At 40.0% G+C, this 24,443-nt stretch overlaps 1 protein-coding gene across 1 annotated transcript in view; it reads left to right on the top strand.

Moving 5' to 3' along the window:
• The first annotated feature begins 5,786 nt into the window (after nt 1-5,786).
• PI15 (peptidase inhibitor 15) overlaps nt 5,787-24,443 on the top strand; it is a 30,624-nt gene continuing 11,967 nt past the window's right edge. Inside the window, exons 1-2 of the mRNA XM_054818095.1 lie at nt 5,787-5,951; nt 6,504-6,845. Coding sequence (XP_054674070.1) covers nt 6,573-6,845 — 273 coding nt within the window. The 5' untranslated portion in view covers nt 5,787-5,951; nt 6,504-6,572. The remainder of the gene's footprint in view (nt 5,952-6,503; nt 6,846-24,443) is intronic.

The following is a 24,443-nucleotide window of genomic DNA, read 5'->3' as shown; positions in this document are numbered from 1 at the left end:
GCAACATAAAAATAAAAAGGTGGTGAAGGTGAGAAAGAGAGAGATCTAAGCAGACCTCTATCACATGAAAAAAATGGTTAAAAATTGCAATACTCACACAATACTACTTTCTATCCCAGGTCTTAAAAGGTTATCTGTTTAGTACAAATAGATGAAACAGAAGAAAGACAGGAAGGCATTTAGAGACACAGACTTAGACACTTTCCTGAAGTTCTAAGTAGTAAACTACATTGCCCAGAGTCACAAAGCAGGTCAGCACCTCATCCAGAAACTGATGTTAAATTTTTGTTACAAGACAGTGAACTGGCCACTAAACCATACTGCTTTCGAAGTAAATATTTAGAAACATTTTTAGGTTTAAATTTTTCCTTAAGCAAAGTTTATTTGGGCATATTCAGGTCAAACATTATTTAGAAGGTTCTTTTGCTCACAGAAGCTGGATATGAAGGAAGATGAATCCTCTAAAGGTCAGAAAAAATACTGCAGAGTATACACACCCATTCTTCAAAACTAGTGCCAAGTTGCTACATAACTTTCCATTAAAAAAAAAAAAAGTATTAAAAGTCTTGAAAATTACACAATGCTAGAATCAGAACCTGATTTGCAGTTGACAGATGTTGAAAATCATTATTCTTTTTGACTTCAGTATTCTTCAAAGTTCTAAAAAGGATACTTCAGTCCAGCAGAAATGAAACGTGAACTTCTGCACTTGGAATGAGAAATGTTGCCTTTTTTAGTATTGGTATACACTGTATTTTTCAATTGCATTTTCAATTATAAAGATGCTCAAAGCACCATATAAAGGGACTACTTGATCAAGGAGATATGAGAGAATACAAAAAAAATGCTTAGATTTGGTCACGATGAGCCCTCAAGAGAAGCACTGCAGACACTACACTGATGGTTAGGGAGATTTTGTTTTATAATTTATCTATCCAAAGAAGTTAAGTGCTCATGCATTCATCTGTTTTCATTATGCTGGTTATGATAAGATTCCTAAAAGAACACCATAGCAATGCCCAGAGTAGTGAAATGTGACACAATAACCAAAAGAAATTCTGCCAAATGTATGCTTAATATGACAAGTACACTTAACCTAGTAAATTCTTAACTGTTCTGCTTCTCTTCTCTGCGGCCAGTGGTTTCTGCTCATGTATTAGTGAAACTACTGATTTTATCAGTGCCTCAAAGTGTGCTAATTACCTCATTTCTAAGAAATGTTATATTATGCCTGGCGTAGCTCTTTAGCATCCACTCTACTCAGCAGTAATTTCTTGGCAAAGCAGAGTTCTTGCTACATGTAATTAGCATTTCCTCCCATTATAAATAATTATTCCTCATTTTCTACTAATTCTTTTCTAGGCTGCTGCTACTTCCAATAACAATAGATGAACCTGAGTAAATTGTTTCATGAGCCTTCCATATGCCAATTTTGTTACTGTTGCCACCCAAACCTGTGCCGTTGGCTCCACAGTATATTAAGAATATTAGTGCTTGTGCTTGATGGAAGCTATATTTTAAACTTGTTTGGAAATCCAAGAAAAAATGTTTAATATGGTTGTCCACATTGTGCTTGTTCTATCTTCTTTGTTTAAAGCTTTGATTTCTGGGTGGAATTTGGATCTAGTACATGTTGATATATTGGACAGGATTCAGTTCAAGATGAAGACACCAAAAGTGGTGTCTATATATGAGCTGAGTGCTTAAGCCCCCCATGTAGTCAACAAAGATATGGTAAATACAGTCACTGACCTTGAAAAAGTTACTTGAGCAACCTGCCAGGGTGGGTGTCTGATGCAACTTGAGATGTCCTCATCTGGTCACCAGCTGTACTTCAAAAAGGCACAGGTCTTCTCAAGTCCCATGTCATATCTGTGAAGCAGACATCTCAAATGCCTGGGCATCTTAAACGAAGCTAGAAGTCTATGTCTGAGCAACAGAAAATCTACATTGGTAAGCTGAAATTGTTTCTAGGCTCCACTGTTCCTCAGCTGCCATTATTTTTTCAGGAGCTTAGATAGGTCTTTGGACACTTATAGTTAGTTGTTACAATCTTAAACTGAAAAATACCACTATAGGCCTGATTGGCTTGTGATTTCAGACTTCATCTATGACACCACTGTAGTTGATGACGTTTCTGTCACCATCCTGCCAGAAGGAGGTAGATATTGCCAACGAATTTTTGAAGAAAGGATTTGTTTCCTATTCTCACTTCGCTCTGCTAAAAAGGCCATCTTTTCTTTTTTTTTTTTTTTTTTTGTCCTTGCAATACAGTAGGAAACTTATTTTCTTTCCCAGGATGATCCAGAAGTAGAATTAAAGCCGTAATCTAGGACCCGGCAGAGCTCAGGTCAAGGATCTGCTCTCTACATGATTCTTGAGTAACTATGGGTATGCTAATTAGCTTCTCAGTGCTTCATTGTCTCTGTGTGATGGCTATCAGTATGATGAAGTATCAAAAATACAAGGCAGAAATTTGAATATATCAGACTTTTTAATCTTTACTGTGCCTGGAGATACAGAACAGGAAAAAATATGCACTTTGGGTTTTAATTTTATGAATGAATTGTCTGGCATTAAAGTTATAATATCAAAAGTATCTGGAATCCCAGGCAGGTATTTCCAAGGTAGTTAGAAGTAAAATAAATTACACTAAACATTTCAAGCTTAACTGTCTAGTGTTATCAACCAGCATAAAATTAATTTGGTGCAGATACACTATTCTTAAATGATGACAATTCAGCTTCTATGCAGTAATAATTCCTTTACCAAAATAAATGTCAGTCAAAATGATAAAATTAATGCTACTTTGTTGAGTAATGGATGATTAAAAGATCAGAATTTATATTCTTAATCCAAGGAATACACTGCAGAAGAACCATGAGTGTTGTGAGTCATCACTTTTATGTGCAATGAAGATAAAGACGGTGTATTTCATAAACTTACATCCTGTTCTCTTTGACCCATGCCTCTGTACAGCCTCTTTCCCAGATAAAATCTAGGTCTTATGCTAACATATTGTATTGCCATTTCCGCTTTTTCCTATGTGTGAACAGTTTCTGTGAAAAAGTATATATTTTCTAGTCAAACCTTATAATCTAGTCCATTTCCTAGAACTGAGAGTGTCTTTCAGAAGATAAACTGAGTTATTTTTCTTTCTTAGTTTCTTCTACGTTCTTGATTGTATAACTTTCTTCATTGGTAACATTTGCCGACATTAAGTACAAGAATTATTGCCCTTTTTTTTTTTTTCCAGGCTGCTCAGTAACCGTGTTGTGGCCGCCTCGGCTGGCACATTCTGTTCTTAATTAGGTTTACAGATATTTTGACTCATTCCACGGTCTCACTAATGTCTCTCTCTGGCCTGTAATCATCTTTTGTCACTGGTCTGATTGTTCTCTCTTTGGCTTTTCTGAGTGGGCTGAAGAGTCAGGAAATAGTTCTTTTTGTGTATATTGCAGATGGTTCCATCCACTTCTCATTTTTCTCCTTATGCAGACATCTTTGATGCTTCTTTACTCTTCATCATTTTATCCATCCCTCTCCTTGGTGTGGACCTTCATGAGGACTTCAGTTTGGCTTCATTTGTCTTGCTTGCTAATTTTCATTGCAAGTCAGGTCCTTGACTCATTTCTTTCCGAAGAAAACTGAATGTACACACGCATGTGATTGTCTAAGATACCTAAGTTGAGAGTTACTATTGCTCTTTCACTATTTGCCACTGCATCTTATTTGAGAACTTATCCGTACAACAGGCTTGGGTCAAGGCACTCTTACGCCCTAAGGACTTTCATGTTCACAATTTTTGTTATTGTGCTTGTTAGTATTGCTCATAACCTTATTTTCTACATTTAGATGAGTAGTTACACTGACTGCCTGTTAGACATGGAAACAAATAATTAGGCAATAACCACAAGCAATGGAAATAATAGTATAAGCTGGCCTGTTCTTAGGGAAGTCCAGCTCAATTTTACAGCTGTGAACGTTATGCTTTAGAGAAGCTGTCATAGCAACCTCCAAGCCACAGGGTGAGTGTGAGGAAATAATTATAGCAATCTAAAATGTGACTAACTAGTAAAATCTACCCTCTGAACTTCCTGAGATGTTAAGCTGGTGTCTTCCCTTTGATAACTTATTACAGCTCAGATGAAATTAAAGGACCTGCGGCAATTCAAAGGAGCTGAGAATTCTTTGAGTTGTATTCAGACAATGGGAGGATGGTTCTTGACATTAAGATAAACAAATATGCGCTTCATTTCAGAAGAAAGAAAATGGGATGAAACGAATCATCCAGCATCTAGTTCTGCAAAGACAAACGATGCGTTAAAGTTTCTTGTATAACCATGTAAAGGAATACCTGCAGCTGTAAGCAGCAGTTTTGGACAGGTTGGGTACACATACAGTAACGTAACTAGCGATGACACTTTATCCTTACTTAACACCTTTCATCACAAAGTACATTACCAAACATTAGTTACTTGAGCATTACAACATGTCTGTAAAAGACCATTATACCATTATAGAGATTGCACACAGAGATTAAATGGCTTGGGTTAGGCCACACAGTGAGTGAGTAGCGGAGGCAAAAGGAGAGGGTGAGTGTTGGCTGCCAGCCCTGCGCTTTAACTACTGGACTTCACTTCCTTAATACTTAATTCCCATATTGCTTCTCTAACAGAGCTACTGAAACTTTAGAGCACTCGCTAAGTTTTGGTGCAATATCAAACCGGTTGTATTTCTCTCTCCTCGCTCCTTTATGATGTCGCAAAATATTGTAATTACATTTTTAAGGGTCTCATTTTACGGGTCGCCCCAGGTCACCTAGCCCTGGTGGGGGATCAGCCCAACATTGTTTTGCTCCCATCTCTGTCCCCAGTACACAATTGCTGGCTGCTGCAGCTTCTCTCTGCTAGCTTTCGTCATGGCCTCAGTGCTATGCCCTTAGCTCTGCTGTGTGAGTGGCTGGACCATTCTGTGCCTAAATAATTCCAGCTATATGCTAGTTAATGTGAAACAGATGTCTCCCAGGCACTAGCGAAAGCTTTCGGTCCTGCTGCTCCCGTAGTTTCTCACGGCAGACCTTCAGGTAACCGACACTGGCTAGCCAGGACCTGCCTCGAGTTTTGTCCTGTGGCTGTGCCTCTCGGGGTGAGCAGGAGAGGGAGGCAGACGGAGGGGGAGCGAAGCGGGCTGCAGCCCGGTGAGGAGGGAGGAGCAGCACCCCGGGCATCCGCTGTGCTCGGCGATCAGTGGAGCGCGGGCTGCTCAGCCGCGCTGCCCCCCGCCTGCCCTCCCGCTGCCAGGCACGGCTCGGGGGAGGGGGCGGCTGCCCCACGGGCTGCCCCGCGGGACGGCACGGCGTGGGACGGGACGAGACGGGAGGGGGGGGACGGCGTTGCATAGGTTCCGTTTCCTGTGACTGGGGCAACAGCGGTTTGCAAACTCCCTGCGCTTCATGCAGCTCCTCGGGTGCACGAAGAGCTGCGTAAAATGTTTGCCAAGCCAGCATGATGCTTGTGAAATGAGGGGGGAAAAAAAAAAAACCCAAACACGGAGAATAAAAAAAAAAGGTAGGAAGTACCGAAAAATAGCGAGTCTTGCGTGTTCCCTCTTTGTACTATAGAAACTGGGGGTGTGACTGACTATCCAAACCACCTCCACTCCAGGGATGCCACCCAATCGCTGTCTGTGTGCTTTGCACAACTCCTCCCCTCTCCTTTTGGCTCAGCAGAGACCTTTGGAGAAACTGCCTGTTCTGGCTCATACAGACTGTAACATATAAAAGCTGTTAGCAGCTCCTGTGGCCAGAAGCTTCAAAACCAGCAGAGTTTTGTTCTTTGGGGGTTTGAAATAAGAGACACTCCTTCACAAAGGTTCTTGTCATCACATAGGAGAGTGCTATATATACTGGGAGAACAATAGGCTGTGTTCTTTTTTGGTATTATCCAGAGGTAAGCCATTCAGCTCAATAAGTTTGCTTTGCATGCAGTTTTATCGATGCTCATCATATTTTGATGAAGTTAAGGTTTGAATGCTATTTCTAAGATGTCCTGTTTTCATGCTTTGTATGTTGTCTTTTGCCTACTAGTTTATCTGTGCCACATTGTGTCAAAACAGTCCAGGCATATGGGATAGGTATAGCCTAGGATGTATTTTTCATTTTCAGTGGAAAACATTCTGTGAGGTTTCTTGCAGTGACCCCACTTAGGATTTACAGTTTATGGACTGATCTGGTGTGATAGCACTGTCACTATTTCAAGAATACTACTAGCTCTGGTCATGTAATTCATGGTATAATGATACTTCCCTTAGTGTGTTTGTAGTAAGAACATATCTCTTAGTTATAATATGGTTATTGAAAATTGCTCAGTAACACGTGTTCTGACTAGATTGTTTTTATGATTGAGCTGACAGAATTATTTTTCTGATCACAGCCTGCCAATTCACTTTGTCTTGCTACCCAGATGTACAGAATCACATCTTTGACATCTTCTCTTCTACAGATCTGTTTTCTACTGCCCTGACTTAAAGCAAAGTACCTCTGTGGCCTATCTTTCTCCTCTGGCCCCAAAATGACAGTAATCGCTGCAATCAGTTGTGCTTTCTTATTTTCCATTCTCTGTGAAACAAGTGCATTAGTGTTACCCAACTCCACTGACCTACTCCTGTCAAACAATAATTTCACTGACATTGAGACAGCTTTGGCAGCTCATCTGGACTCTGCAAAAATTCCCAAAGCCAGGCGGAAGCGCTACATTTCACAGAATGATATGATTGCCATTCTTGATTATCATAATCAAGTCAGAGGCAAAGTCTTCCCACCTGCTTCCAACATGGAATATATGGTAAGTGAACTTTGTTTATTTCAGAGTAAAACAAACTGTAAGTCAGTGATTTCATTTTCTTAAACAAATTGTGAGGGTTTAGTTAAGTAGACAAATTATTTTGAACTGTTACTGCTTACTAAAATGTTCTTTCCTTACAGTTTTTAAGTTGCATTAACATAAGCAAGCAAAAGCTAAATACTGAACTCTGAACCTCTTACTTGCCCTGTTGAATTTTCATTTCCGTGAGTGGTCCCAATGAAGCTTCTGGGATGCAAGTGAATGAAGTTGTGAGTTAACTGTTGGCCTGAAGAATAGTATGTGATCACAACATGTTATTGCATGTGTTATAAGTGCTAAGCATTAGTAGCCCCATTGCTTTTGCGGAGTACACTGAAAGTCATTGCCCTGATGTATGCAGAAAGGTAGCTCAATGAACATTTTTAATTTCTTTCGCACATAGTACTGATGGAGACAAGATGGTAAAACTGTGTTAGCAAACTAATTCATCTGATGCACTGTTTGTCTCATGCTCATGTGTTTTACTTACTGCATATTGTTTGTGTGCACCTAATACTTTTATTTTTCCATCAAATGCAATGCTGCTTTTAAATGTTTCTCCAGTATGTAGGATTTCAGTGTGCTCAGAATGTTATGTTTGTGGCAGGCACCTTTTCCCCTTATTGGCAAATACTCATTATGTGAATTATCTGTTCCTGCAGGTATGATAAAAGTTACTCATTCACTGTGATTTCGTACTTGGCACTACTAGCTAAAGCAGCGTGTTTGTGATTTTGTGTTCCAACTTTGAATGCATGCATACTGTGGACCTCTAATGTTCCACTTGGCCAAGCAAAATTTTTTTTACCTTCTAAGTAAGGTATTCATACTGTTTTGAAAGCACAGACAAATTGTGTCAGCACTGTAATATCTGCTTAAAGTCACAGAGTTTCTCATATGACAACAGACGGTTAACAGGTTTGAGAAACAGGACACCATCAGCTTGACATAAAACGGGGATAATAGTAATAACAACTCCTCCTTTTTAGCAGCTAATGACTAAGAATTTGGATATCTTTCTATCACAGATGTTACCTAAATCTGGATTTGATCATATAATCTGTTTAGCACATCCCAGCAGCACCTCAGAATGCTGAGTGCACTCAAAATGTTGCAGGATGAAGGCCTGTTGCTATACCATAGGCTGAGTTTGAAGTTTGGTTAAGTGGAAAGGTCAGAGAAAGAAAAAACAGAGAAGTCAGAAGTCAAGCTCAGTCATCATTTTCATTGCTGTGCTCTCCACTGACGTTTCCTTTGATTCTGCATAAATAAACTTTGTTGTAATGTCTGAGGGAATGGCAGCCTACCATGCCCTTCCTTGGCTTGTGTGTTTTAGAAATGTGCTCCTGCAGTTTGCTTAAGTCAAGCCAGCACCCTGTCATATTCCCAGGAGTTTTGTAAGTGCCACGTTCTTAGCCTGTTCAGTAAAAAAAACCAACAAACGTCTAAAGAGAACGCAATCTTCCCTGATTGAATCTATTTTAATGCATTCATATGCATAAACTGCCAAGATTTTACCTATATTGGTTGGGTATTCTGCCACAGCTTTGCTCTGCAATGGTACTGTGCAAGGTGTGGTACAAAATCAAGACTGAAGCCACGCTCTCTAGAAGTTACATGCTATTCTTTTCCTTGCCCTTCTTACTGTTGCTTCTACCGGTACCAACCAGCCATAGGATGTACCTGTGTTCCCATCAGCATCAGCCCCACCAGTAGTCTCAAGGGCAAGGTCTAAGGCTTCCCAGTCTGAAAGTACTTTGTGACTTCATGCTGCAGAATTCAGAGCAGCACCTCAAGCTACACAGGTAATGATCCAGAGTGCAACTTGAACTTGCATCCCCAAGTGGTGACCAGCCTTTGCCCCCAATTCTCTTTCAGAATTTAATCAGTCTGTGTGTGTCCCATTTAACTTTACAGAGCAAAAAAAAGGTCCAGTGAGCAACATCACACATAGCGTGGTCTGCTTTTGGTTTTTAGCCATGGCATCATCTGTTTATCAACTTCAATAAATTTATCATCAACAACTTTTTCTCTCTGTGGCTACAGAAAGGCTTTGGTAGGCAAGTCTTATAGATGACATGGTGGTGTAAGCCATACCAAGACTGGGGACCCCTCTATCAGTAACGCCCATTTAAACTTACTTAGTCTGTTCTTTGGTCTGTATAATTTCAGGGTATGGCACAGCATCTGTTGGTTCTTATGGGCACATAAGATTGCCGCTGTTGTATATAAAAGATGTTGTGTCACTCAATACTTATATTCATAAGATGGCAAACACATTGTCATTACCAACAGATAAGGTACACTGTGCTGAAAGAATGTTACAGAGTGTCCGTTTGTGTCCTGAACGCTATGGAAAAGTGCAGTGCTAGTGATGAAAATGGCCTTTCCCATTTCCCCTAACAATGACTAAAAAGGATGTCACATGTCAGAGAGCTGGAATTACAGATGCAGGAGATTGTGGAAGCTTCTTGTAAGTGTGTTGGAGAAGGACTAAGAAGTTTGGAAGCACAAGAAAAAGATGTCTTCTCATCTTTCAGTGTCCACAGTCATATTAAATTGTGTTTTGTTCTATTTTCCTAATTCTGTTAGGAACTCTGTTCTTCTCATGAATGGCTGTATCACATTATCACTTCTGTACAGTTCCATTTGCTTTTTCTCTTCCACTGATAAGAGCTTAGGGTTTAGCAGTATGGGTTGGTTCTTGTGATTCCAGTTTCCACACCCAATCCTGTTTTGTGATTTTCCCCCTGATACATTCTTCTCCTTCCCCAATGCAGTCTGCTTCTCGCACATTCAGTGCATTTATAGATACTTTGAACTCCTTGGGCATTGTTCTGTCTGCCTCTACTGTTGTGAAAGTTTGTGTGCTGTAGGACTTTGGATGAGAGGTCTTGAAGAATGGCTTTGAATGCACATGCATTAGGCAGGGGAGGTTCAGGTGAACACTGCAGTAACAGAGCTGTGGGAGTGGTTTAATTCTCTCTGGGAGAGGTGGGTCTGAGTGCTGCTCCAGCCTGTTGTTGTATGCAGCCTCCAGTGTAAGGGGACAGCTGGGGAGTCAAAAGCAAGACAGGAGGCATTGTTCTATTATCAATACTCAGCAGAAGAAACAGGTGTGTCTAACGCCAATGTGACTTTGGGAAATCTTTCTCTTGGAATATTAGCACCCTATGAGTCAGGCTGTAAAGTAGTCCTCCTTTTGGTTCTGGTTCTGGTATTGGTGATGCATTCAGTTGGAAGTTTTTCTGCAAGTACAAATCTAGAGTTCGTGCATATGTGAAGGAAAGTGAAAGAGAAGAGAAACAAGAACTTTCAGGCCTATAATGTAGAAGTAATGACCTCTTCTTTTAATGTGGGTCTTCTTATGATATCCTTCATTCTTCATCCTAAGACTGTCATTCTCCAGTCTTTGCTTGTGCTCTAAAAGCTGATGCCATACCTGTGGAAAGAAAGATGACACTATCCTTATGACCTGGCAAAGGATGAAAATCATCCACTTGCCTTGCATACTTTTTCTGGAGAAAGCAGAAAGGTTCCATGAAATTCATGATTCAGAAGAAGCGAGGTGTAGAATTGCCTGCAGCTCTCTAGTGTGAAAGGTATGTAAATCTGCAAATACATAGGAATTCAGTGAACAAGCAAATCCCTTTCTCTGAATGCTAATTCTCTACTACAGAAGCCTGTGTTGCCTTTCTGGAACATCTCAGCTACTTGGTAGGCCAGGAAAGATTTGTAGTATGTTGTCAGCTGAAATTTGAGTCTCATAAAACATTTCATTTAGTATGAGTTGGTACTATCTTTAGGCTCCCAAAACATTAATTAATGAAGTAACTGTTCCTGTGAGAATCAAATGTTATTTTTACCTTCTCTACAATCATCCCCACTTGAAGCCAGTTTTTTAAAAGTCCGTGTGGTCTGTGTTGTAACCACATCACCGTGGTTACAACCTGCCTTTTACAGTTTCACAGGCACCAAGCAGAAGCAGTAAACCTGATAGAACTGGACCTTAATGGGCTTTGAACACTGTCCTCCATGGCATTCCCATAGGCAAAGTGGGAAAATCTGTTCTAGTTAGGAGTACTCTAAGGGGATCTGAACAACTTGTTAAAGAGTCATACCGAAAGACAAGGTGTGAGAGTAGTTCACTGCTGGCTTGCAGGGTAGGGTTCTGCAAGGATGAGTCCTGAGCCCAGTACTGATCAACATAGTCATCAGCAGACTGGCAGTAGCATGTCTGAAGTATGATAGATGGAGCAGGACTGCACACTCAGAAGCATGAAGCTGAACGTTTGTGGAATGCTATCTGAAGACTTTTTTTAAGAGCAGAAAAATGCTCTAGATAAACTTGACCCTGCTTATGTGTAGAAGATCTTCTGATATAGTTTCAATTCCTTTTTGTTCAGTGATTGCATGAATGCATTTTTATATTTGGGAAAATCTGCCCCTCGGTGAACATGTCACTTTGTAGGACTCAAAATAGTAAAAGATTTCCAGACTAGCTTGAAATGAGTTAGTTTGGATACCCAGGAGTTATTTCATGGCAACATAGCATAAATATAGTTTCCTGTGAGCCAGTGGCAGAGGAGCTGGAAGGGAACGGCCAATCTGGGCCTGAAAGACCATAATAAAATGAACTATTGTTCTAAAGTAATTATGTTCCAAAATAAACTCCTGTTGCCATGTGAGGGAGTCCATGGGGGAAACCTGTGCACTCTGTATGGCCCGGGGTGATCCTCTTTGCTGAGAAGACGAATTTGGAGACTTTGATTCCTGTCCATGAAGATCTGCAGACTTACAAAGTCAGGTCAGAAAAGCAAGACAATAGTCCATTTAGTCATCACAAATGTAAATAACTGCATTATTATTTCACTCCTAAATTTGAAGGTCTTGATAAAATTTTCTTGCTGTCAAGGTGATCTTAAAAATGGTCTGTGAATATGCAGTAGGTGATGGGTAAGACAAAATGAAAAAAAAAACCCAAAACAAAACCTACTTCATTTTTTCCAAAGTCCTGTTTAATACCTAAAGCCTTTCATATGGACATGGAAAGAGTGAGTTAATTTGGTTTTCTCTCCAATTCAAAAGCATTTCTGATAAATAAGCTTCTCAACTTGTTTACCTATTTTTTGCTGTTGTCAGTGTGGTTTCTTACAGACCATTCTAAATCTTAGAGGACATTTTGTTCTTGAGTTGTTTGCCCTGGCTCATCTACATGGTCCCACTGAAATCATCCGTGTCTGTGAGTGAGGATTGCAGGGCTAGTTCCTTCAAGATTTATGTCTAATGAGTTGGATAGGATCTCTTAATTCATATAGTTTATCCCTGCCCTGTTGCAGGACTTCCTTCTGCATTAAATACATATGGTTTTCATCTTGTCTACTCCTGAACACATATAGTGATGCTGTCTCAGTCACATCTCTTGGCAAATATTTTACCTTAGGAATAGAAATGATTTCCAAATGTCTAACCTAAATATTTTCCCTCTAAAACTAAGATAATTAATCTTTATATGCACTTTTTAACTGCCCGATATAATTTATCTCCTTTTTAATTTCAAACATTACTTTTTACATACTTACTGACGGTTCTCTTGGCATTAATTAAGATGCGTGCATGTGTATAATGTTTCCTTAATTTCCATGTGCATGTCTTACAATACTTCTGCATATTGGAGCAAATTAAAGCTGCACTCCATTTACAGCTCCTTTGTTAAATCAATGAGCAGCACCCTTAAATGTCAAAGCAGATTAGGCCCATCATTTTCACTGTGCCTGTTTAAAGGCACGAGTGCCATAATGCAATGGAGAATTTATGCTAAAAGTTACTGGCAGCCTACTTTTTCCATTGAATAGCCCTGTTCTCTTAAATCCTATATACACGGTGAAGGTTGAAATAAGTAATCAGACGGTGAGTCAGGGTACAAAGATCTTAATCTGCTTTTCATCATGCCAAAGCACAAAGCAAATCTAAGTATAGTCCACTCCAGTCTTCTGGGAGGAGAGATCTCAAGGAGCTTGGAGCTTCCCCAGCATAGTTCACCTATCCCAGTTTGCCATGGCTTTTAGCTTGCTCTATGCTGGGAATTCACAAGTGAGGTGAGAACAAATGAGGATGTGGTGTGTGTAATGCTGAAATGTGGTCACTGGTTTCAGTTTCTCCCTCCTACCACTTGTGTTTCTGTTTATCCAACTGAGTATGTTCCTTCTGCCTGGGGCCATAACCCAGCACCAGGAGTGTCTGAAGACCATGGGCTACCAAATTCTGGAATATCATTCTTCTCAGAAAGTTAGAAGAAAATAGAAAGAACTGATGTGGTTTACATGGTTACAGTTAGGAGTGCCTGTTTGCATGACAACTTTGAAAGGAAGCAGTCATTTTATGGCATACTCAGCCTTTTTCTGCATCAGAGGAAAGGCACGGCAACTGACAGTAAGCTGAGAGAGCAAGATTAGATGGAGCTTACTTTCTGCTAATTGTGGCACAACAGAGTTACCTAATTCTCTTTTGCCTCACAGGTGAGTTTATCCACTTATCTATTTCCTACTGCACCATTGTCAATAATGCAGCTCTGTACTACTCATTGGATGCTGCCCATTTTTCTAGCGGAGTTTCATCTACTCAAGGCTAGGAACCCCCGTTCAGTCTCAGTAACTGGTGTTCATCCAGGGTCAAATCAAAGTGGATGCTAGCTAAAAGAAGTACAAAAGCCACCAGTTATGTTCAGAGTGAATGACAGAAGGGACCTTTCCTGGAAAGCGGTCCTTGAAAATTTTGAAGAACTTTCCCCAAAAAGCTAATGTTGATAAATATTGTGATAAAGAATGACTGTGTTAAATTTGTTTTGGTATTAGAGCTCCTTTCCAATGTTTTATGCATGAGAATTTTAAAGCATCCATCTTGATGGTGTTTTAGAAAAGAATATTTACATTATTTAAATTTAGTATTAGCAGAAAGCCTTCTAGGAGTTTAAGCAAACAAAAAACAACCTAGTAAAGTCTCAGATAGAAAAGCAGCTTGCCCAGAGCCCTCAGAATTAGACATTCCTTTATTATTAAATGTAGCACCTCTTGAACTTCTTGGCTAAAAACAGAGACAGGGCATTTTTCGCAAGAATCTTGATCCAAAGTACACAGTACTTTGTTTCATACATGAATGGAGATGATAGTAACCTTAAACCTCTCAACATTTTTATCATCTTTCTGTACCTGAAAAGAAAATCTGAAAGGAAGAATAGACTATCCAGGTCTGTGGAAATGTGTATCCTAAAGACAGCAAAAGATGGAAACCTCAGGATAACCTCTTGTTTGCTTTTTGTACACAGAATACTGTCTTCAGCACAAGCACCTCCATGTATGAATGCATCTGCAGGTGTCCTGGGATGGGGTTTGAGGTTTACTTTAACTCAACAGAGAATGAACTGGTTTTGCATCTCTGTCTGTACAGTGATATCTGTTAATCTGTATCCAGAGAAAGAATCTTAAACTGAGCTTTCTTCTGAGAATAAAGAACTATTGTTCTTATTCTTCATCCTGCAGAAAGAAGAAGCTGCTATGTGCTTTTTTTTGTGTCATGCTGCTATATCTTTCAGTTAGAGCTACTTAGAAAATAGTAAGTATTTTCTCTGAAAACTTTTAAAGAAATTAAGAACATTTTTGTTTTAATGAAAAACTTCAGTGGTTAGTAACAAAAAAAGTAAAAAATGTGGATTTTTTTTCATATAGAAGAGAAACAAAACACCACAAAGAAATACATTTTTCATTCACATTTTGTGGTTTTGAGAAAAGGCAATTTCCTTTGATCATATTTAAAATGATAGAGGTCAGACACCTTCTTCAGACTTATGACCAATTGTCAGGGTGACAGGGAGCTAGACAAAGTTTGGTCCTTTTTGTTACCACTTCTGAGATAAGCTCTTGCCAACTAAAATACGCCTTGCAGTAGGTTAGGAAAGCACTGAATATTTTAAGATATGTAGCTCTGATATTTAACTTTTCCAAAAGCTAAACAAATAATAGCATATCAGGAAAGCTTATTGTTATTAAATCTGACAGCCTACCAATTTTCTTTGTTTCTTATTGTTTAAAAGCTTGGTGCCAAACATGAAAAGAAATGCAGACAACCTTTAGAAGAAACAAATTGACTATTAGCAGTGGTCAAGCTTCAAATGATAGCACTTTGAATTTGGACCAAATAGACACCCAGGAATATAAACTTCTGTATAAAATACAGACTTGAATTTTCATAAGAAAAGAATTTCTGGCAATGAGGTTTCTTGGACATCTGTCTGGTGATGCCCTGATTACTATAAGACAGACCTTCTAATACTGAGCCCTTCAGAAGTGTGAATCAGATGTTTGGAGGTTTGGTTATATGAGAGTAAATTGACTATAAAACACTGCACAATTTTACTTTGAGTTGCAGTGGACTATTGGACAAGCAGCTTGATATATTATCCCTCTATTTATTTGCAAAAGAATGAAGTACAGAACGGCAATTCCCATCAAGATTTTTTTCTCTAGAGGGTAAACTTTGGCAATTTTCTATGTAAACTTTCTAATTAGTACCTAATGCATTTGGGAAAGGACTTGCACATGTGGTAGGCACCAATTACAGTATGGACAGTAAAATTTCTAACAGGTGGCAGTTGAGAGCAAAAAGTATTCATATTCTTAGAGAGAGAGAGACAGCCTAGAGTCCAAATGATCTCAGAGCCCAAATAAATATATAGTTTGCCAAATTTGTCTATAAATTCCAATGAGCTCATATGTTTTCATCACACAGTATGTATTGAAAAAAGTGAAGGCAAAAAGACGAGGCTCTTTCAGTCACTCTGCTGAAAAACCATGCAGGCAGAAGGGCTGGTGGGTTGTTTTATTAAGCTTTGTGCCAGATTTGGGGTAGTGGACATGGTGGGGGGTCCTACAGAAAGTCTCTGAACCCGAAAATGCTACAGGCTTGACTATACAAAAGAGAAGGGCAGAAGTTGTGCAAGGGACTCCTGTGTGCCCTGCACGCTGCTGTGGGATTTCTGAAGAAAAGGCCACTGCACGTGCAAGCAGTACGGCTGGTGCAAGGCTGCACGGCTGAATGACCCGTGAGGACAAGACCTGCGTGTCGGAGGGTAGCAGCCTGCATCTGCTAATCCTCTTTGGGACTCGCACTAGCAGCTGTGGAGTGCAGCTGCACAGATGGGCTGGAGATGTCGGATTTCATCCCTCAGCTTCCCAACATTTTTCTCACAGGAAGAAATCGCTTGAATTGAGGTTTTCTTCTTTCCCGCTTGCTGCCATTCTGGAAGTAAGAGCTTCTGACGTTCAGCTGGGCAAACAAGCAGAAGCACAGGGCTAATGGAGAATAAGATCAGAAGTCTGAGGCAGAAAGTTTACTTTTTTGACTGAGCACTGCTAAAAGAAGGTCCTACTGGCCACCTTTCTGAGGTGCATAGGAGCCACTTGGATTTGTTTGTGGTAAATAACAATTGGAAGATGCTAATATGAGTCCGCAGTAAACATATATTAATGACAAGTAAGATGCCAAAACTGGCGAACAAATTCCACTTTCTATTACTGCAAAATGTGACAATGTTGCCATGCAACTGTATTCAAATTGCGTATCCCAACATTTCATTTGCAATCTTACCATGTAGCTGCAGTAGTGTAAAGAAGCTGTGGAAGAGGAGAGTGATTAAAAGAGCATACTTCACCTTTTCACTCTGGATTTGTGCTCAAACCTGTACCTGGTGCTTGCCCCTCCCGCCATACGGTTGGTGGCCGCCAGCCGAAGGGCTCGTCACACTGCGGCTGTCGTGGCATTACGGCCAGCAGCCCTTGCCCGATGGACACACAGGGAATTCATAGGAGGGTAGTGAGTGACCAGGATGTGTATGTTTTACTTAAAGTACTTGTTTTACCACTGAGAAACATACAGAATATTATCCTAACTGATATGTCATATTAAAAAAAACCCCCACCAACAACAAAACCAAGCAGTAAAAGTACTGAGTGCTGCTGCTGGTATTTAATATTCAGAGCAATGCTCTGCTGAGGTTCTCTTGTACTCTTGTGCAAGAGAGGGGAGCTTCCTTGCTACTGGCAATAAAACTAAGCCAGGAAAGATTAAGGATTCTGATGGCAAAAGAAGAATGGAAGAATACTGCGTATTCCGCTCCCTTTGTATTTAGATCACAAATTCTTGCTCCCTGTTGCCATTAAGAACCATTTCAGAGTACTTGCAGAGAAGAGGAGAGTTCATTGCCATTTGCGTCGTTAATAGTGTCTGTCTCTCATACAACAAGACACACATAAAGACATAACAATACTAAGTCAGATATTTTCTTTTGTCACTGGAAATCTGCATTCTGAACTTCAGGGAAGAAGGTATCTGATTAATCTGAAAACAGATTAATTTTTGCCTCTGAAAAAAAGAAATTAAAAATGTTTCAGCTTTCTCATGGAAAGTCATCCTTGGCTAAATGGTCATCCCCATCTGAGTAACAATTATCTTTTCTCCACACATTGCATAATGAAGAACCAGACTACCAAAGGGTAGGTTGGTATTTTTTTCTCACTCTCCATATTTGCCAGGAGTAATGGATCTTAACTTCCTCTTTTTCCAAATTCTGAACTTTTAAGAACAACTTACAAAGGGGTGCAATTCCAGGTGACAGTCATTCTCTCTCAGGTGTGGCATCTCTAGTGGGGGCAATTAAAACATTAGTTTTCAATTTACCTTTTCAGCTCTAAGTATATTACTGGTTTAAGTATCTGTTTTACTTGGGAGGCATTCTACTGCTTGAATCAATCCTTTTTGTCTACCTGTAAGAAAGCTGAAATAAACATTTTATCTGCATGTACTTTACTTTTGAAGTAGTGAGTCATCAGAAAGAGACAACGTAACATCACTCTTAAGCAAAGTAACTGCAGTGAAGCGTTGACAGATCTTACCTATGACTTTGAGAGAAGATAGTAATTGCTTTCTGTGGGGAAAAAAAAATCACGGCATGTTTTGCAGAACAAACCAATCAGATCATAAATCTGAGGATTGGTATCAGCAATATGGAAAGTGAAAATTATGAATCGTCTTTCTTTTTTTCTTTGACAGTGTGTTGAAAAGATGTAATAGAAATGGATGCCCATTTTGATATTTAGAGAGCAGCCAGATTTTTTTTTCCATTGTAAAATTACAAAATGTTGAAATTCTGCTTATTTTTCAAATAGTGAGGAGGTATCTTCTTGCAGAAATGGGAAACCATTCATTAACATATTCTGGTATACATAAAAGAAATTTAGGAATATAACATTTTTACACTTGCCGGAGTAAGGATTGTCTGCTTTTAAGAAAAGCATCCATCAAGGACTTTGGACGATCTATAACATCCCATCTCATTTGCATCACTCAAAATATGAGAGGAACCCTTGACAGAGTAAGCAAACCTTCTCTCTCCTCTCTTTTTGCTAAATGTTAAAAAAGTTCTCTCTAAAGCAATGAGAAACCTTAACGCATGTGATCAAGAAGCTAAGGTAATAAACATGCATGGCCACTTCTATGACTGAGCTTTTCCTCCTATTTCAGCAAATTATGAAAGTAATATTCATTCAATGAATATGTATTATGTTTCTAGCTCTTCCAGCTATGGAAAAATCTCAGAAAATGACCTGGTGTAGCATTTTCTCCAGTTGTTGGCATCCTTTGGATGGCCAAGCTGAACTCTGAGAGACACAGACTGCTTCCTAGAGCCCTGTGGACGGCAAACCGACATCTCACAAAGTCAGCTTGAAACCCAGTGTTTTAATACTTTGTTCTAGGCAGAAACGTTGTGGCGTCTGTGTTTGGACCATCTTACTGAGACAGGTTAATTTAAGGAAAAACCACTGTCAATGTCATGAGCTTCACTGATATCCAGAGGTCCTGAATCAGACCTCACACAAGAAAAAGATTTAGTTTCCAAACCTTCATGTAATTACACAGTTCAAATATTATGAAGCCAGACTAAAAGGACTCCAGCCTGTCATGCTGCAAAACTGAAGTGCTCCATGGAAACAGGAAGTCCTTACGAAGGGTCTGACATTAGCTATTTCACCTAGTCATACTGAAGGCCTGTAGTGAATATATGCCCCCTGCTTTACTAAAGGTACAGATCCCAAATGACACAGTTCCTTGATGCCATCAAAATCCCAAGACCTGATGTTTCATTAGCACCAATGATGGGCTCCAGGCCCTGAGAACGCTGCTTTGTTTTAGTCAGTGGAATTTAACCATGACTTTACATAACCATCATTCACAGATATTCTCAGCAAAGTTTCCATGTTCAGGCTGTGCTAATAGATGTTGCTGTAGTGCATTTAAAACTAGGAATATGAAAGTTTTTACTTGTCAAGTAAAATTACCACAGGATAAATGTATCCAGAGTAGCAGTATGTTTGTAGTAATACAGCAGTCCTTTAGAAAGTTTGCGTTAAGAACAAGTGATTCAGATTAAGAGTGCTCCATTTAATTTGTTTTCGTAAACTTGTTCAATGTTTTCTACTTACATATAGTGAGGTTGCCGTCTGAAGTCCCTTGTTGCTTTCAGCTTTACCTCCTGTTCTGCAACAGGATTTGCCCCCTAAGATGTGGGTTGAGCATGTTGTCAAGAGAAAGCTACTCCATTTAAATGATTGATATTAGGAGTGCAACTTTGACTGTAATAAGAATGAACAGAATAACTGTGTTTCTAAGTTCAAATCACAGTTAAAACCAGTTTTGTACACCATTCCTCAAATTAAAGCATAGCTATCAATGGAGGAAGGGAACAGCCAATTATTTTTCAAAAAATGTTGTGGACGGATCTTTGTAATATTGTAGGTGCTTCTCTTCTTTTTCTTCATCATAATGTTTATTCAGCTTTACTGTCATTTTAATACCTAAGAGGATAGTTGTGACCAGGACCTCCTGTTCCAACAAAGCTGTTCCAACAAAGAACAAAAGGGCAACTCCATCCCTTCTGCATATAAATTATCTAAGAACAACTGAGAGACAGCTATAGAAACAGCTATAAAAAGGGAGGGTATGAGGGAACTGTGACCCACAACATTAAAAGGCTTCCCTTGGGGAAGGAAGCTCACTTTTTGGACTTCAAGAAATTTCATTAAAGAGATTTTGTTTTACATTCCATTGCTTATTATACATTATGGGAATAAAAGAATTTATTTTACTATTTGTTTACAGAGTGAAACAAACAAAAAAACCATCTTGGGTGAAATTCTGGCCTCACTGGCAAAATTCCCGCTGACTTTATTGATGCTAAGATTTTAGTCCTAGCTCTCAACCAGCATGTGCTGTGTGAGTGTGGAGAACACCACAGAGCTGCCTCATAAAGCCTCATAAAGTGGTCTCTGGTGTTGAAACTCCCTGTGTAGAAGCACTGTGGCCTGTTCCCTATATTCAATCCGCTTGACAATTTTCAAGCGAAGTGTAGTTTTGAAGTGTAGTTTTGCAGGGAGCAGTGCAGAGAGCACAGTCAGACAGCTTTCTAGGAAAATAATCTTTGGCTGAGGAAAGAGAAATAAATTGGCCAAAGGATGTTCACTTCAAGTTGCCAGTGGAAGTGTGGTGAGATGCTTTAACTCTGTCGCAGCTCAGTTAGACCCAGTTGAGGAGCGGGGACGGTTTCCATGCTGGACAAAATCAGTGATCTGGAGAGTTTGGGAGGGGGAATCTTTATACTGGGTGAAAGGAAGGTGACTGCTCCCCCAACTACTAATGACCTAGAAAATGACGATTTGCTATCCCCAGAGAGAGAATGAGCATAGTTTGGCACTGGGAGTCTGCATGATTAGCATTTGAGGATGAGTCACCTCCTCGGAGCTTGACCCACTGAGTATGCAAATCTTTCTCCTTTTTCCCTTTTGCAATTTTGTGTTCAGGCAGCTTTCTCTAACATGTTTAATAGAAACAGTGGATTGGCCATCATTTCAGAGTTTATAATTTTGGGGTTTTTAAATTCTTTGCTAATTACCTTGAGCTTTTTAATTTCTCCTCACACGTAAACTGTCCCTCTTGCTTTCAAGTTACTTCAGTTTCTCTTTTTAGGATATTTTTCTATTTCTTTATATGCTATTTATCTATGTACAACAATGAAGCCTCATGGGTTCAAAAATCTAAATGTCTTTGTCCTGTTCTCTTACATGCCCAAAACAGGGGACTGAACTGAGATGCAAATTGATGCAGATGTGGACTCAGGATCAGACTTCTTTCGAAAGGGGTGAACTAATGGTACAATCTCATACAGTTCAGAAGATTTTAGGTCATTACAAGATAATAATTGTTTTGCTTCAGCCTGTATTAATTATTTGCTTTTTCTCATGGAGATGATCTAGAGCTAGTCTTAGAGGGTCTGGGAACACCTTTTCTTCTAGGAAGATAAAATAAAATAAAATAAAATAAAATAAGGAATATGAAGCACTTCCTCCTCTCCCATGAAATACAAATGACTTACATAGCAGCAGAGGACTCTGTGCAAAGGCTTTTCACCAGTCTGGTAATGAAGGAATGGAGAAAATTAAAAGATGCTGCATATGCTCCCCTCCCCCTTATTTCTTATTCAGTGGTTGCTTTCTTTCTCTTTCTCTCTCCTTTTTTTATGTTTGCCAAAAATTTCATATGTCCAGAGAGTGGTCAAGAATGAATAGATAATGGAAAGCACAGCACACTATATATCACAGTAATGCTTACCTGCCAAACCCACAACTTTTTAACTGAGTTTGAAACAACCCCCTGAAAATTTACGGATCAAATACCGCAGATGATTCCTGAGAACCAGAAAATGAAGCTGAGGAGAAATGAAAGTGAACTGGCAATGCTCTCACTGTCCAATGCAGGGGCCATGCATGGTTTAGAGAGGGCATTAATAGCGAAAACCTAACCCAGTCTTCACATTTCTTTCAAACACCTAACATACTATTTTGCGAGGCAATTTAGTACGCAAAAATATGCTGGGTGGAAATCAGGAGCCCGGTGCTATTTGTGCAAATACAGTACACATTTAGATTATTGTGGGACTGCAGCCAGGTCACTTGGGAGCAAGCACGCAAACCTCATGTTCAGCCTCCTGGCAGGGAGCAGTCGTGCCAGAAGCATGATTAATCCCAGCAAAGGAGGGTGTTTATGGGGTGTCACAGTCCTGGCAGAGCTGCCCCTTATGGATGCACACCAGGCAGCTGTGTTTGGACCCACGCGCTTGGATCCATGTGCTCCTCCATTCCCCTGGGCCTGGGCAGGCTCCAAACGCCAGTTGTGGGCCCGGCCTCTCAGGCACACTTCCCAGGCACGCTTTTATGCTTGTACCTACCGTTACCCCCTCTTTAAGCCCTCTTTTTGGGACCACTGCTGTACCACAGAGATTATAAAGGGTTATTTGTATGCTAGCCACGTGCAGCTGATTGACTTAATGTCAGAGATACAAAGCAGAACAAATGTCTGTACACAGTTTTCTTCTTCTTGGGCCCTGGAGCGTTTCCTGGGTTTTGGGTGGTGCCGTAGCAGCCCCGGGTCTCCTCTCTTGTACCCTAGTGCTCCAGCTTAGCCTTCTCTTCCCAAGTTATAGGCTTATCTTTAACTGCTCCGAGAAACCCCCTTCATTTTTCAGAGCTGAGGTCAAAGTATTCCCTGGCTTGAAGACTATTCCTTCTTTGCATGCTGCTTCCTAACACTTCTCTGTTTTGTCCTTTTACTGGCAATTTGCTCTGACTTTGTTCTGGGACCTTTTATGAACAGGTGCAAAGTAAATCTGCTCTGCTTTAAGCACCATCCATCTTACTTTCCTTAAGGTGGTTCCACTTGAATGGAAGATCATTTGCGTTAAGGGTTCATATTGACCTCTGTTGCACTTCTTCAGCTTTAATCTAGGAGGTACCTCACCCACTCCATATTAGCAAAAGCTTGGTTCAATGATCTAGCAATTTCATACAATTTACTAAATTTTGTCCACTTCACTTAGACAAATTTCACAAACTACCAGATAGAGTCAGGGCATGAATTACTGTCCTAGTCCATGATCTGTGGTCAGTCTTTTCACTCTACAGGTTTGCAAAATTAAAATTATGAATTCAGTGTTAGAAATCTTTATTAGCTCATAGAACAGAAAATATTTGTGATGTGGGCCGCCTTATCCTTTGATAAGTTTATTTATGATTTTTCCTTTTATTTCATACCTGAGAGAGCATACTCTTTATTTCGTAGTCACTCAAGATTTATGAGTTTGGGTTTGTGTTTAAAAACTGTGATGGGCTGGCTAGGCAATTTTACCACATTCTGTTCCTGCCTTTCTACCTGCAATTCGCTAAAACTGTTCTGCACCAAAACACTCCACTTTGGGGTATTCAAAATTCATATCTAATTCCAGGATCTAGAGCCTACCTGAGTATCACTCAGATACTAAGATATACTAGGAATTCTGTGTACTTGTAATATAACAGTGAGATATTCTTTATCTGGAGCTCCAGTGCTGTGGTAGCTTCTATTGCTGATATCTCCATTATTGCTGAGGGAAGTCTGTTTGCTGTGGAGAAAACAGTGGACTTACAAAGCAAGCATATAAATGAGGCAGATAGAAAAGCATATAAAGGAGGCAGTGTTTAAGGTCACTTGTCATTTTCCTACCATTAGAGGAGAACTTAAGAAGTCAATTTGTCTCTTCTTACAGAGCTGTTATGGTTTTATTCCAGGCAAGGAGCAATGTCAGCTCCCATGCAGAATAAAATGATGAAAATGATGAAACTCTTACCACACCTGGAAACTATCCATAGTCTTTGCTTTTGCAGAATCCCTTTTCTTGACCTCATGGCCTCAAATATGAAAAGCTGCCACACACACTCTCTCTGGCTATAGATACTCCTGATATCCTATTTCAAATGGTTTTGGGTTTTGTGGGGTATGTATTACCTGTGCCGAGTTATTCTTCCCTGTGTGCCTCTACATTGCTTTACTTTCCATCTGAGTTCCATCCAATGTTTCACTCCTCTCCACACATGGATCTCATCAATACAGAAGGGAAAATGGTAGGATAATGCCCGTTCAGGGATGGGCTTTTCACAAAAAAAAGGGAGAGATCTGAATACTTGGCTTCCTCTGATTATGTGGGTGAGAATTCTGTCCAGTGTTAGGGCAAATCCTACTAGGTCCTGTACATGCTGTCCCACAGTTTTCTGAATTCAAGAGCTCTCTGCCTAGGTTACACATCTGATCGTAGAATCATAGAATCATGGAATGGTTTGGATTGGAAGGGACCTTGAAGATCATCTAGTTCCCACCCCCCTGCCATGAGCAGGGACACCCTCCTCTAGACCAGGTTGCCCAAAGCCTCATCCAACCTGGCCTTGAACACTTCCAGGGATGGGGCATCCACAGCTTCTCTGGGCAACCTGTTCCAGTGCCTCACCACCCTCACGGTAAAGAATTTTTTTCTTATATCTAATCTAAATCTACCCTCCTTCAGCTTAAGGCCACTACTCCTCATCCTATCACTACATGCCCTTGTAAACAGTCCCTCTGCAGCTTTCCTGTAGGCCCCCTTTACGT

Source organism: Grus americana, chromosome 2 (assembly GCF_028858705.1).
Source record: "Grus americana isolate bGruAme1 chromosome 2, bGruAme1.mat, whole genome shotgun sequence".
In the NCBI taxonomy this organism is placed as follows: domain Eukaryota; kingdom Metazoa; phylum Chordata; class Aves; order Gruiformes; family Gruidae; genus Grus; species Grus americana.
Note: the sequence above shows the minus strand (reverse complement) of the source record. Positions and strands in the feature narration are given on the sequence as shown.